Source organism: Furipterus horrens, unplaced genomic scaffold (genome assembly GCF_987537825.1).
Source record: "Furipterus horrens unplaced genomic scaffold, mFurHor1.1.pri manual_scaffold_4, whole genome shotgun sequence".
Lineage (NCBI taxonomy): Eukaryota > Metazoa > Chordata > Mammalia > Chiroptera > Furipteridae > Furipterus > Furipterus horrens.
The window spans coordinates 154,977,604-154,993,323 of NW_028327174.1; the positions used below are offsets into that span (position 1 = coordinate 154,977,604).

Here is a 15,720-nt window from a genome sequence, read left to right on the forward strand (position 1 = left end):
AAAGCTAGATTGCCTGATTTTTTCAATGAGATCTTAAGGACTGGTGGCTGATTGAGGAGCAGGAACAAAACTTGGGCCAGACTTCTAGATTCCTGTAAATTTTCTGAACTTGTTCAAATGTTAGGGATTAAATGTGAAACCTGCATCCTGGTTTGGTTCTAATGGACTCTCATCTCTTGCTTCCAGCCCCTGAGTGTGTGTATAAAGACTTCCAGGGGGACAAGAAGCTGAGGATGAGCTTGGTTGCTCCCAACTGGTCTCCATGGAACAGAGCATTTAACCGCACAATTATCCATGAGCAATTGGAGAAGTCCCTTGGTGTTTGGGTAACCACATCCCTGTCTTGAGTTTGTTACTTCTTGAAATTCCACTTAGCCATCACCTGCTTATTCATGTGCAGTGCTGCTTAAGGGCTGGCCCTCCTCTCTGACAGCTGGGGCTAAAAGACTGAAGCCCCTGCCATCTATGGTAGTTTGGCTTTGGGCTGCCTTTGAGGTTTTTGTTTTTTGTTTAACTGAGAAGACAGGAAACAGGCATCTTTGTGTGTGTGGCTTTCCATGCACTTTGGAGATGGACGTGGTAGTGGCTGTGTGGTCCTGTACAACACTCTCTCTGTGTAACATCAGGGAAGTTTCTGTTTATTGCTCTCTTCACTCTCTCTGATTAACTCTGAGACTATAGGACTCTGACCCAGTGAATGGAAGACATTGAGGAATGTCATGCTTACTTTTCTTCTCTCTCTGTGGGACTCTTAAAAAAATGACTTATTTAAAGCTAAAAGGAAACCATCAAGGGGAAGTCTTATTAAGGGAGGTCACACATGAAAACAGTTCGGCTTTTATTAGTGTTATGTTACCGGGGAAAACTCATTTGGAGTCAGAATGCTGCATCTACCCTGAGATTCTAACCTGTGGGTTGTAAATTGTACTCGTTGCTCTCTAGGCTTTTAATTGGAGCTAATTAACACCTGAACTCATACTAAATCTAATTTAGAAGAGTAGTTGGTAGCATTCTGAAAGGAAGGAGCCATCAGAAATAAAAATCATTAACAGACTTAGTTGTATATGCACTGGTGTAAAGAAACGAACGTGTTGGGAGAAAGCTTTGTATAATAAAACTTTTTCTTTCTCAGGACACTGGTCTGTGGCATGTGGAGGGGCATACAGATTCCCTCAGAACCTGCTACACCCACTCATGAGTGGAACAAATAATAGTGCAATCTAGGTGAGGTTTAAGGGTTGACAGAAAGCACTGGCATCAAATTAGAAGAGAGATCATAAGGAATGATGGCGATTGCACACCGCTCCCTGCTATGTTCTCCCATCCCCAAGTATTTAGGAGTCATGACTGGGAAGGACCAGGTTCATGCTGTGTCGATGTATCTATGTGCCTCACATATGTGTCTGCAGGCACCTGCGTGACAGTGTTCACATGGCTATCCGTGGGTCCTGGGATCTGTATCACTGTGCGTTCTGTGTGTGTGTGTGTGAGAAAGAGAGACAGTAGACTGGGGCCCATCTTGCCCTGCCTTCCCTAGAGGGTGCTGAAAGACATGTCCCTCCGTGGCAGTAAAGCCCATGCAGGGAGCCTTAGTGTACCTTCTGCAGGGCTGGGTTGGGTTCCCCTTCTTCCAGCCAAAGACAGGCTGGTGGTGTGGGAGCGGAGATTCCTCCAGTGCCCCCATTGGGAGTGTCAGTGAGGTTGCAGCAGAATGCCATAGGTTGCACCTCCCCAGGCTGTGGTCTGGATTTCATTCAGGAATAAAAATCAGATGTTGCCTGTTCCAGTGCTATAAACAAAACTGAAGCCGGTTATGCAAGTAAACCATCTTTTCCTTGTAAGGTAGCAGTCTGCTATATTGGTGAAGGGTAATATTTCTAGGACTTTTTCAGAAAGTGAAATGGCAGTTTAGGGAATAATCTCCTTTCTAAGAATGAATTTTAAATGTTGGGGGAGGGGAGTGGGATTTGGGGAAGGCAGTAGCATAATTCGTGTCACCTTTAATTTCACAAAGAATTTCCTTTTATGTACTCTTATCCTTTATATATATATACTCTCATCTTAAGTGAATTTTCACAACCCTCTACCCTCTTGGCTTTGCAGATGAAAATAGCAAACTTCAGAAAAGTGAGATAATTTGCCTTAGGTCACGGATGGAGCCAAGACTCATATCTATCATTAGATCTTCTAATTTCGTGTTGACTACTTTTTCTTTATACAGCAGGGCTTCCATAGATTATATTTATTTGATTAATTACTAGATCTTTTATGGTGTCATTTGTTTTGGGCTTATTGGGAGAGCAAGAGTTAACAGAAAAAGAGAAAAGAGACACACAGAGGAGAAGGTGATGTGAAGACAGAGGCAGAACTTGGAGTGACGCGGCCACAAGCCCAGGAACACTAGGCAGCCACCATAGATTAACAAAAGCAGAAACCAGATTATTCCCTAGAGTCCCCAGAGGAAGTGCAGCCCTTTAGGATTTTAGACTTCTAGCCTCCAGAACTGTGAGAGAAAAATTTTTTGTTGTTTTAGCCACCAAGTTTATGGTCAAGATTATACCTTTAATAATAATTCTAAAAAATGGGATAGATAGAAAACTAGAAACAGAAGATACAATAATTCTTTTTTATGTTCTTGGATCTATAAACTTATTCCTTGAGGGTAGTGACTAAATTTTATCCATTGCTGTACCTGCAGGGTCTTCTAGATTGCATGTAATGCTCACTAGAAAGAGTTGACTAATCAATAAAATTTTACCAAGAGCATGTAGAACACAATTTATCATGGCTCTGGGTAATAATATGAGTATAATTATTGCCCAGTGTCTTTTATGTCTTGATGAATGGCATAACCATTCATCAAATTTTAAAGGTAGAAAGCTATGAAGGAAAATACTATGAAATTTAGTGGCTTAAAACAACAACAAATATTTATTATTTCTTACAGTTTCTGTGGGACAGAGGATGGGTTGTTTTGGCTTGGGAATTCTCATGAGGTCACAGTCATATATTGGGGTGGCTTTGTCATATGAAGGCTTGACTAGGGCTGGGAGACTCACTGCAAGGTGACTCACCTTCCCTCTGGCAAGGTGAAGCTGGCTGCTGGTGGGCGGTCTTGGTTCCTCTCCATACAGGTGCCTTCACGGGGCTCCATGAGTGGTGTCTTCATGACATACTAACTGTTATCCTCCAGTGTGAACGATCCAAGAGTGCAAGTAAGAAGTGGCATTTATGGTCTCACCTTGAAAATCACACACTATCACTCTTCAATGTTCTGGTCCCCAAGACCTGCCCTATTCAGTGTGGGAGGGGACTGTACTGAGGCATGATTGCCAGAAGCAAGGATCGTTGGGAGCCATCTTGGAGGCTGGCTACCATAGCTGCTCTCTTTCATATTTCATTCCCCATCTCAGATATAATTACTGCTCTTCACTTCTATTGCCTCTGGCCTAATCCAAAACAGTATTTATACTCAGCCTTTCATCTGATCTTTCTCCTTCTGCTCTTGTCACTCTCAAATGCATTTTTTGCATAGCAGCCATTCATCATTCATTCATTTTTTCAGTTAATTAAATATATATTTATTATGTACTTACATGCTAAGTTTCTTTTAGAATCTTAAAATATCACAGTGAATAAACAAAATCCTTAGAGTTTATATGTAACGGGAAAATAAATAACATGGAAAATAGTAGATGGTAATATGTGTAATACAGAAGATTAAAGCAGGATAAAGGAAACAGAACAATAGAGAAATTAAATACTAATGGGTGCTGTATTATACAGGGCTGTCAACAGTGCTATCTCTGATTAGTTGACATCAGAGAAGGAGCCCAAAGGACAGGATGGGGCAAGTATATGAATGAATACCCAGGTAAGAGCGCTCTAAGCAGAGGAAAGAGCAAATGCAAAGGCTCTGGTCATGCTTGGCGATTTTGAGGAGCAGGGAAACAGCCAGTGTGGCTGAGGCAGAGAGAGGGAGGGAAATGGTAGGCAGTGGGATCAGATCATGTGGGTCCTTGGAGTCTACGATGAAGACTTTGGCTTTACCTTGGATTGAAGGGGGACAAGGAACGCCATGGGAATATTTTGCTGACAAGATATGACTTGCTTTTTAACATGATCATCTGGATTGCTCTGTCCATGATCTTTTAAAATGTAAATGGTATCAGGTCACTTCCATTGCTTAATACCCTTTGATGGATTCCCGTTGTACTTAGAATAAAATCTAAGCTTCCTTGGCTATTATTAGTACTGTTGTTATTGTTATTATTAAAATTGACACCCCATTATTCTCTGTCATGGAACCCTGTTGACTTCCTTCCTCATATGTATCCAACTAGTTGTTTACTATTATTATTACATCTACTTATTTATAATCAGCCTCATCCACTGGAAAATATACTCTGGGGATGTTGTGGTATTGGGCCGTTCCATACTAAGTCCTCCCAAGAGTGCTTTGTTTTTGGAGCTCTTTTGTCTGCTCCCTATAGTATACATTTTTTCTGTATCTTTCCTCATTGTCATATTTTGTCAGTCACCTACCCCTAGCAATGCTGTTGTTGGTGCCAGGGTAACTGCTGTTGAGCTGAACGCTAAAGCTTGCCTTGGTTTGTTGGCTCCATCGACACTTCTCAAACTTTTAAGGACAAATGAATTATCTAGAAGAAGGAAAGGGGATCTTATTAAGATATTGGTTCTTGCCCTGACCAGTGTGACTCTGTTGGGTGTCGTCCTGCAAAATGAAAGGTCATCAGTTCGATTCCTGGCCACGGCATGCGCCTGGGGTTGTGAGCTTCGTCCTGGGTTGGGGCACATACAAGAGGCAACTGGTTGATGTTTCTTTCTCACATCAATCTTTCTCTCCCTCTCTTTCTCCCTCCCTTCCCCTCTTTTTAAAAATAAATAAATAAAATCTTCTTTAAAAAAGATTCTGATTCTTATTCAGTAGGTCTGGGATGGGCCTTGAGGTTCTGCAGTTCTACTAAGCCCATAGGTAATGCTCATCCTGCTGGTCCTTTGAGTAATGAGGACATTTGATCACCAAGCTTGGTTGAGTGTTAGAATCACCTATGGAGCCTTAAAAACTACAAGTGGCTGAATCCCATCCCTCAGAGGTTTCAATATAATTAGTCTGGGATGCAGTCCGAATATGGTGAATTTTCTAGGCTTCATTAGTGATTCTAATTTGTAGCAAGATTTGAAAATCACTGGATTGGGTGACATTGGGTCCTATTTTAAAACAAAGCATACCAAGTAATGCTTTGCAAGGTCGTATTGCTTTCTTTTTTAAAAGTCTGTTTTGTAGCTATAGAAAGAGTCTGACCACACCAGTGGATGACTGGGTAGCTTCTTCAACACCCCCAGCACATGCTGTCACTTAGTGGCAGCCATAGAATTCCTGCCTTCAGGAGAGTCGTCATCCAGAGCACAATTAAAACATGCCCACTGACAATGAGGCTGCATAAGTCAGGTCCCCTCCTGTGTGAGCATGTGCTGAGGCAGAGGAAGGGCTGACGCATAGACTTGCTTAATTTCTTTCTTTTTCTTTGTTTTTTTTTTTTTTAATTTTCAGCATGTTAACATGAAGTTTTGGAGTCAATAACAAACTAAGAACTTTTTGTGTGGTTCAAGCTAACCCTTTGGTCATCAAAAGCAGATGTTTTAGCCGACTACTGAAAATTAATGAGGCAGTTCCAATTTACAGATTAATAATTGACTGCTAGATGCGGGTGTCCCAGATGGTCTTGGAGACATTGGGCAGAAGAGAAAATGCCCAAGCTCTGTCCCTCCACGCCCCCTCTACCCTGCCTACTCAGTTCCTTTTGAAGTGATTTACTGTGTGTTAACAGAGCTCAGGGCACTTTCCTGTTGAAATGTACTTCAATCCCATGTAACAGGATTGATTTTTTTTCTCCTGGCTGGTTTAGATTGGACGACTGATTATTGGACAGAACGGCATCTTGTCGACACCTGCTGTTTCCTGCATTATCAGAAAGATCAAGGCAGCTGGTGGGATCATTCTAACAGCCAGCCACTGCCCTGGAGGACCAGGGGGAGAGTTTGGAGTGAAGTTTAATGTTTCCAATGGAGGTATGTGATTCAGAATATGCCTTAATCGTCATGGTTTCTTTCCTCTTACCTTACCAGTCTTATAATGGCCTCCTGTTGGCAAACTAACAGAGTGGAGAGGAAATAGCTCAGAATATCTCGTGAGGTGCCTATATAAGTCAGGATTTTCCAGAGAAAGAGAACCAATAGGATATAAAGAGATTTATTTTAAGGAATTGGTTCATGTGTTCATGGAGGCTGAGAAGTTCCAAGATCTGCAGTTGGCAAGCGGGAGACTCAGGAGAGCTAATGGAATTGTTCTGATGTGAGTTGGAAGGCCTGAGAAGCAGCAGAGCTGATGGTGTAAATTTCAGTCTGAGTCTGGGTCTGAAGGCAGAAAGGACGGAAGTGTCAGCTTGAAGACAATCAGATAGAGCAAGTTCTCCCTTAGTGTTTTTGTTCTGTCCAGGCCTTCCCTGGATTGGATGAAGCCCACCATTGTCTACTGATTCAGATGTTAATCTTATCAAGAAACACTCTCACAGACACACCCGGAATAATGTTTAGCCAAGCATCTGGGCTCTCCAGTGGCCCAGGCAAATTGATACATGAAGTGAATTATCACAGTGCCCAAAGTGACAGGACAAGGAAGTGGCATAATGGGATCTTGAATCCTTTTGGCCTCTTGGTCCTCTGAACTTCTCAGTATAGTGAAAGAGTTGAATAGTTGATGCTTATCTGATATGGAAGGACTCTGGATTATAAAGTTGAAACATACTCTCAAAGGCATTTAGACCATTACTATCATTTTACAGATGAACAAATCAAAGCACTGAGAGGCTGTTATTTGTTCAAGGTCACTTGGCTGCTTGGGGTCAGATAAATTACTTTCTTGTATAAGCCCCTCGGCTCTCCTTTCCTATAGTGTTGACTTCATCTCACTGAAATGCTTAAAATTATTTCACTTTTTCTTATATTTATAGAAATTTATAGTTTGGAGGTCCTGGTGGGGTGGATATATGTATAGGTTTGAACTAAAAAAATTTGAACATATGAGGTCTGTCTGGAAAAAGTCCAGCCATTATTAATAATTCTTATTAATTAATAAGAATGGTTTTGCACAACATCTATGTAATCTGGCAGCCAAGGAGAGTGGACAGAATGCACATGCATGAACAATGACAACTTCACTGTATTAGTCAGTGGGGGCGGTAGATGCCACTGAGTCGTCATGTGTACTGTGTGGCCATGGCCTTCACAATGAGGAATAGAGCAGTGAATTGTATCAAAATTTGCATTAAGTTTGAACATTACCCCGCAGAAACTATTCGGATGATTCAGAAGGCTTTCAGGGATGATGCAATGAGTGCAGCACAAATAAAACTGTGGCACAAACTCTTCAAAGATGGTTGAGAATCTGTTGTTAATGAGCCACATTCTGGAAGGCCTGCAACAAGCAGAACACCTGAGAATGTTGAATGTGTACAGGCTGCAATCAACAAAGATTGGCGACTGATAGTGTGAGAACTAGAAGCTGATCAGGGGATTCCAAAAACTACAGTGTCTGAGATTTTGATGCAGGATCTTGGCATGAAACATGTTGTGGCAAAATTCGTTCTGTGGCTTCTGGTACCAGAGCAGAAGGAACATCTTACTGCAAGTCGCTAATGACTTGATTCAAACCACTACCAATAAACCAAATTTCCATGAGAAGGTCATAAGCAGAGATGAATCGTGGGAAAACTGTGTGAAGTCCCAAGGTGTGGCCTTCTTTCAAGGGGACTGAGGCATCATTGTTCTATGTACAATGTTTCTTGTATCTTGTATCATTTTCAATAAATGTCTCTTTTTCATAGCACATGGCTGGATACTTTCTGGACAGACCTCATATATAAGGTAGGGAGAATAATGAACAAATATCATGTACTCATTACTTCATTTTTCATTTTTCTAATCTTTTTTTCCATGAAGAATTTTAAGATAAATTACAACATGGAGACATTTTACATCTAAATATTTCTGAATGCCTCTTTTGAAAAAAAAAAACAAAAACGTATCACACCCAACCAAAATAATGCTAATTCTCTAATATCATCTAAAACTTTATATTCAAAAATTTCCAATTGTCTCCAAAATGTCATTTATAGCTATATTGTTTAAACCAGGATTTATTCCAGAACATGAATTGCATTTAGTTGTTAAGTCTCTTAAATCTCTTTTAATCTAGAACACTGAATATGTGTGTCTACATGGGTAGGAGCTAAATTTTAACCAAGAACAATTACCACTATGCATTTTTCTTGACTCCATCCAAAAATAGCACATCCTGAAGGAACCTATATCATCTCCCCCTCCTTGTAGCCATTTTGAACATTATCCAAACAAGGAACATTATTGATGTCAAGCATTAAAAAAAACACCTTATGAAGTGTTGTGTCTTTGAAGGTGTGTTTAGAGGAGCTCTGCTTCACGAAAAAGCACACCTAGACCTATGAGCTAGTCTTGCAGCTACTGCATATTTCAGGAAAAGCTATGCAATGCGAGATATTTCATGCAGTAACAGGACATTGAATGGGCTCAGAAAATGGCAATTTGTAGAGAAATGTAATATATGTTACCAAACTAAGCCATGGATTTCAAGTTAGAATTTGAAGGTAATATATGACTTCATATCTTACAAGAGCACTTCAGTGATCTCTATGATATCCTGTGAGGCATAGAGGGAGAAGATGTTGTTTAAATATCCAGTTACAGGAGGTTGTGAGACTTACTTAGTCCAACCTTGAATAGGGGTATGGGATTGAATTTACCATTTAGCCTTTAACTATTCAATTGGCCAAAAAGTCTGTTTGGTTCTTTCCATAAAATAAAAGACATGCTTTTCATTTTCACCAATAACTTTATTGATTTGGTTATTTTGAATATGTCAGCTCTTTCCTGCTATTGGCTTCTAGAGGGTAGAGAGGCCAGTGCTGCTGCTAAACATCTTCCAATATATAAGACAGCCCCACAGCAAAGAATTATTTGACCAAAATGTCAATAGTCCCAAGAAACTTTGTGAACCACTTTTGACATGTTTGATTAGTCACAGCACCTTCTCCATACACTGCACAAATCTTTTCTTGCATCTCAGTTGCGTTTTTACCTTTCTTGAAATGATAAAGCATAATAAGCCAAAAATGTTGTGTATTTTCTTCCATCTTCAATATTAAAATGGCTGCAAAATTTTCACCAATTTTGATATTTTTCAAAATGCACACTAATATGACATCTGTCACAATACAATCTAACAAAATTGTTTTGAATGAAGTTAAAGACAACTAAGCACTACTAGAGCATCATATGGAAAAACTAAATGAACTTCTGGCCAACCCAATATGTTGAAAGTCCTTCCTCTTATATTTAAGTCTTCATGTTTGCATGTCTTGGCGTTATTAATGAAACTAACATTCCTGATGCCACAGAGAGATTCAGCTGGTTTCTTCCTACTCAAAGTAGAATACATTTTAACATGACATCCTTCATCTCAAGTTGCAGGCATCCATGTCTTCTGTTGTGTATCATGCAGATGCATTGTATGGAGTAACTTAAAAGGCTAAGTGTATAGAATTAGTAGGCATATCCAGGGACATGGGACACATCTGGAGCTATGTTGCCTTTAAAATATATTGAGGGAATATATTTTTAAGTAGAGGGGAAGATACTAGAGGACAAATGGAATCAATACTGATTTTTTAAAAATACTTACAATGTGCCAGGCTCTATACTCAGAACCTTATATACATAATCTCATTTAATGCTTATAACACTCTGATGAAGCCACTGAAGAGTAAGATGGTTAAAAAAAACCTGACCAGCATCACAAAATAAACTGTGGAGCTCATTCAGAACCTAGATTCCAGGAAGGGGGCTGAACCTCTGAATAAGAAGGCAAAGATGGGTAAAGAACCTACTTTGAGGGGTGCAGATATAGTTTCCTATATCTGTTAAAATAAAGGTAAGAAGAAAGTTTGTCTGCTAAGATCATGAGGCAAGAATAGGGAAAGGACTTGGGATAAATGGAAATGTCTTGTAAAAGGTACTCTGGGAAATTTGTTGAGGATTCCTAAGAAGTGAGGACCAGGATGAAGTTAAACCCTCATTCTTAGGAGAAGGCAGTTGTATAATTTCATGACTAACTTCAACAATGCATCCGAGTAGCAGCAATGGGAGCAGATAATGGTGATGTCCAGTGTTTGGGAAACAGTTGGGTGGGCCCGGCAGAGAATCAAGAAGGCTGGTAGTTTTTTTTTCTTTTGAAATCATTAAAAAAATTTTTTTATCGTATTTTTTCCATTACCATTTATTCCACTTATCCTCCTCAGCCCCGTTGCAATCAACATACTGTTGTCTATGTCCATGAGTCCTTTGCCCTTTTTGCTCAATCCTTCCACCGCCCTAACCCCCAGCTGGTAGTTCTTAATAGTGTCTGAGTTGACACCAGACTACTAGGATTCAAATCAACCTCTGTCAATTACCAGTAATGTGACCTTGGTTAAGGCCATCTCTTCCAATTTCATTTCCCCATTTGTAAACTTAGGATAATGCTTACTTCATCTGCTTTTTGTAAGTGCCAAATTCCATATAAAGTGTGAGATGTGGTATATGTAAATTTCAATATATGTTGGCATGGGTTATTATGCTAACAAAGGCATAGCTCAGCCTGGAATAAGAGATCAATAAAACTAGAATGGGTTGTTGGCCTGGGATTAATAAAGTGATGAGGAGCAGGTTCAGCAGAGGTACAGAGTAAGATAGATGGGAGGTAAGAAAATTTGTAGGCTAAGGACAGTCAGGATTGATATTTTTGAAAGAAAGATTTCAAGAGACAGTAATACTTAAGGTATGACTGTACCAGGCATTGACTAAAATGAAGAAGAAAATCACTGGAGTAGGTATCAAGGAATGCAGAGGTGGTTGATGAGCTTTGACATTATCAGTGTGAGTGGTTGATAGAAAATTATCATAGAAAATTATCTAGTGTGCTAGAACTTGTTTCACTTTTGGAAATCAGTATACTTGGGCATTAAAACTCAGATAGAGACTTAAAAACTGATGGAGATAGTACTAGAACATGGTATGGTATCCAGAAGACAGTGATATTTATGCATTCTTTAATCTGGCAAGCATTAGTTTTGCATAAAAAATGCAAAAACTGAATAAGACTATTTACTTTTTATGTTTTATAAAAGGGTGAAGTTGATAAGAGCTATGCTTATTTCTTTTTGGTTCTTACTTTTCCTATATGACAAAAAAATGTCAGTACAATCTACTAGGCTTTTTTCTTTCCCATCTACTGGAATGGTGCTATTGCTATCCCTCACCCCCATCATTATTGAGGTGTAATTGATATACAAAAAACTTGCACATATTTGATGTATGCAATTTAATAAGTTTGGGTGCTATTCCTTTTTATATGCTCAATGAGCATTTATTGGGAAGCAGTGATAATGTTATGCCCTAAAGCAGTGCTGTCAAATAGAAATAAGTTGTGTGTTACATATGTAATTTAAAATTTTCTAATAGCCACATAAACAAAGTAAAAAGAAACAGATGAAATAATTAAAATATTTTATCTAACCCAATATTTTCAAAATATTATTTCAACATGTTATAATAAAATTATTAATACTATGTGCTATATTTTTCTATTAACTCTTCAAAATTTTGTGTGTATTTTACTTTTATAGCACATCTCAATCTGACTAGTCACACTTCAAGTACTCAGTAGCTGCATGTGGCTAGTGGCTATTGTATTGGACAGTGCACCTCTAAGGATTGGGATATAAAAGAAATCAAGAAATAATTTGTGTTCAGTAGAAAGTTAAAATATGGTTGGTGAGTGAAATTAATGCACAAAGCTACCTAACATCTATCTCTCTATCCTCTATCACTTATATTTTAGCTCTTTCAATCTACTTACTCATTTGATTCCCAAAATTGTTGCAGAAAACGTGGAGTGGCTTGCATTAAGATGTAAAAAAAAGACAAGAAAAAAATAAAGGAGGACAACTATTGTTTTTTATGTTCAATTAATTTGAAATGTATTATAACTTATTTGTCAACTTGACCTTGTGAGGAAATGTATTGGATATTTTTAGTTAAACCCCATTTAAAAACTTGAGAGTCACTAGAGAGTGTGAATTGGGGAAATAATTTACCCTGGTAAATTCATGCGTTTATGAGGCAGCTGACCTGGGAGTAGAAATCATATTTCTTTCCCATAGGTGCACTTGGGAAGCTGCAGTTTAAATCTGGAATCCCTCACTTCTGTCAAATGCATATCCTGTTTGTGTCTCATATCCTGAATAAAGCTGATTACATAACCGGGCCTCCCTGGCAGGTGTGAAACTATTTTTAGGGAAGACGTATCATTGCTTAGAAGTAGATTAAGACAAACAAACATGTAGGTTATGAGCCTTCATAGAACAGGTGAGGCTGACTGTTTGCTCCATAGTGGATGTAGACAGCCTAAGAAATATCGAGACTAAACAGGGTAACGGGGTGGGGATGGACTATGGGAGAAGGGGTGGGCAGGGTGAGGGGGGAAGCAATGGGGGGAAAAGTAGGACAACTGTAATAGAAAAAAACAATAAATCAATTTTTTAAAAAAGAAAAGAAATAACGAGGCTAATTGAACTGTCAACATTGTCATTGTTCAGAGAACAAATGAATCTTTCTCCTGCTTAGTAGAGGAGGAAGTAAATTTTTCTGATGGGAAGTTTAAATAAATTTATTTTTGGTGATATATTATTTTCAAATTTTAGGTCCTGCGCCAGATGTGGTCTCAGACAAAATTTATCAGATCAGCAAAACAATTGAGGAATATGCTATATGTCCTGACCTTCGAATCGACCTGTCTCGACTAGGAAGACAAGAATTTGACCTGGAGAACAAATTCAAGCCATTTAGAGGTAATAGATTATATTTTGAAGAAGTCAGAATAACTCCGTGGTTGGGGTGACTGGTTTCTGAAGAGCAGTGCACACACGAAAGTGATTGAATGACTGACCTTGGGAGTGACACTTGACAAACAGATACAGTCTGAATATGAGTGCAGAGGGACATGAGAACACACAAGATATTCAGAACTAGTAACTTCCAAAAACCGCTTTCCAAACACTATCATTTTCCACGTTGGGAAAGTTTCATGACTGGCTCACAGCGTTCCAAGAACAGGCTGTGGATTGCTTGTCTGAGCAACTAAGGTGAAGCTGCCTAAATACTTTAGATAATTAGTGGAGACCCAGAAGGGTCATGGGTTTAAAATTTCCCATGGAAGGTAGGCATTTCTTTTTCAAGTCAGAACTGTGCAGTTCATCTTGATTCAACACATAACTGCTGATTACCTGCTCTCTTCAAGCACTGTGTTAGGAAATTTTATGAAAGAATTCAGTAAGTACCCAATGGATTTAGGCAAGTGGTTAAAAAATGAGAGAACCAGAATGGAATTGTAAAATATATTGTAGAGTGAATAAAACGTCTAGAGAACTCAGATTATACTGTTTTATTTTATAGATTAGTATTGAACCATATAACAACATTAATGTCATTTATGTGTTTAACATTTTCCCCTCTATTTTATCCTATTGTTTTTTCCTAGAAGACATACATGTAACAAAAAGCTACATTTTTTTTTAAATCTTTTGGTGCCCCTCTAAGTCTAAATACAGTTTATGTTAGGACGGTATCCATATTTTACATGTAATTTAACTTAGCTACAAAGATGAAATACCTGGCACATGGCAGCATTGTATTGAAGGGACAGAGAAGAGCTTTGAATGGACTGTTCAGGGGTCACAGTGTTGGGCCAACTCTATTGAGCCTGTTCTGCCTCCAACACCCTGGCTCGGTTGGAAACTCCTTGTCCAGCAGAGGTTTCATGACCACAGCGGAAAGACAAATTTATCCAGGACACTGTATTTTGTCTGGCGGGATGGGAGGTGGCTAATCTCTCTAGGGGAGAAGAGTGCCGAACTTCAGTGTCCCGTGCCTTTTATTGATACAAGGTCAAAACTTATGAATCATTAATAAGGTTTTAGACACTTGGGTTACAGTTGACAGTTACTGATTACAGATATCACTGTAGAGAACACAGTGACCAGTCTGTGTCAGGGTCTATTAAACATGTCGACGTCATGCTGACATCAGGTGCAAGGCTTCATACAGATTGTTTATAGTTAACTAAGACATAAGAAAAGTGAAGCAAGCTCTAAAGCATAATAAGTATTCTTTAAATCCAGTTCCCATGGGAACCATCTGAGTGGCCTTTGGTCCTGTTTGCCACACAGCCTCTCAGTTTTCTGCTGAGACTTAGAGGCCTTCCCGGGGGGTGGGGTGGGGGGCTGGCTCACAGCTTGGGCTACAATTCCTGAAACCACAAGGAGCAGTCCCCTACACTCTATTACATTTTTCTTGAAAGATTTTGAGTCAATTGTTTACTAGCTAGTCAGAAGCAATTAATTCAAAGCTATGTGATACTTATTGGAAGCAATGGAAGCCTGCACAAACACACACATGATGTGTGCATGTGTGTGTGTGCACATATACACACACACAATTATCTGACAGCTAAAAACCGGGGATATACTATATTAAACAAAATGATTTAAATATACTTGATTACATATGTTTGGAAGGACTGGACAATAAGATGAATGAGAAAAATCAGGCATTACCATCAAGAAGGTGTTTTATTTATTTGCTTCTTTCTCTCTCTCTCTCTCTCTCTCCCTCTCTCCTTTCTTTCCTTCTTTCTTCACAATTTTATTTAGTTGTCCAAGAGACCTAGATCTTTGGTGAGCTCAAGTTCAGGTCCATTGCTTTAGCCACATTGCTAGTCTGATGAGTTTTTTTATTTTATTTTTAATGCTTTGGATACCAAGAGGTGGGTAGAGAGATTCTCTGGATTCTGAAAAGAATTTGCAGATAACTGGGATAATTTATGTGGTACATTCTTGCTTTTTTAAATGTTAAGCAGGCTTGAGTTAATTGGAAACAAATAACCTTAAAGGTCATTTCACCTTAAAGGGTCAAGAGCATGAACTTTGTGAAGTGAACTTTCAAATTTTACTGAACTCGACTTGCTTCCTTATTTTTTACATTTTGGTTTGGTACTATGTGTTATCTTCTGTACATACCAAATGTATTTAGGCAAGTGGTTCAAGAATTCAAGTATCAGAATGAAATTGCCAAAAACATAATTCAATATTATACAATGAGTAAAACTTTTAATATAGTCAAGACATGACCTTTTGTTTTATGGATTAATATTTTGTTGTGGTAAAATATAAATAACAGTGTTTATAATTCTAACCATTTTTAGGTGTAGAGTTCAGATAGTTTAATTTTTAATTAATTTATGTTAAGGATTAATGTTCTTTTTATGTCAAAAGATGATTAAAAACTATCTGTGTTCCTTAAAAAGTAATTACATTATATTTGAATGGATACACACACTACAATGATTTAAATGCAAGGAAAAATATTTTTAGGTGTATATTTGACCAGATTAAGAGATAGTTTCATATTGCATATTAAAATCTTATCAATTAGATACTGCACCTTGATTTACTGAAAATTATTAAAGATGGTTTGGTAATACTTTTAGTTCATTTTTAAGTATTTCAG

General features: G+C 38.5%; 1 protein-coding gene across 1 annotated transcript in view; it reads left to right on the top strand.

The window, feature by feature from the left end:
• Positions 1–15,720, top strand: part of PGM5 (phosphoglucomutase 5) — a 175,108-nt gene that overhangs the window by 12,334 nt on the left and 147,054 nt on the right. Inside the window, exons 2-3 of the mRNA XM_090274149.1 lie at positions 5,931–6,093; positions 12,858–13,004. Coding sequence (XP_090130275.1) covers positions 5,931–6,093; positions 12,858–13,004 — 310 coding nt within the window. The remainder of the gene's footprint in view (positions 1–5,930; positions 6,094–12,857; positions 13,005–15,720) is intronic.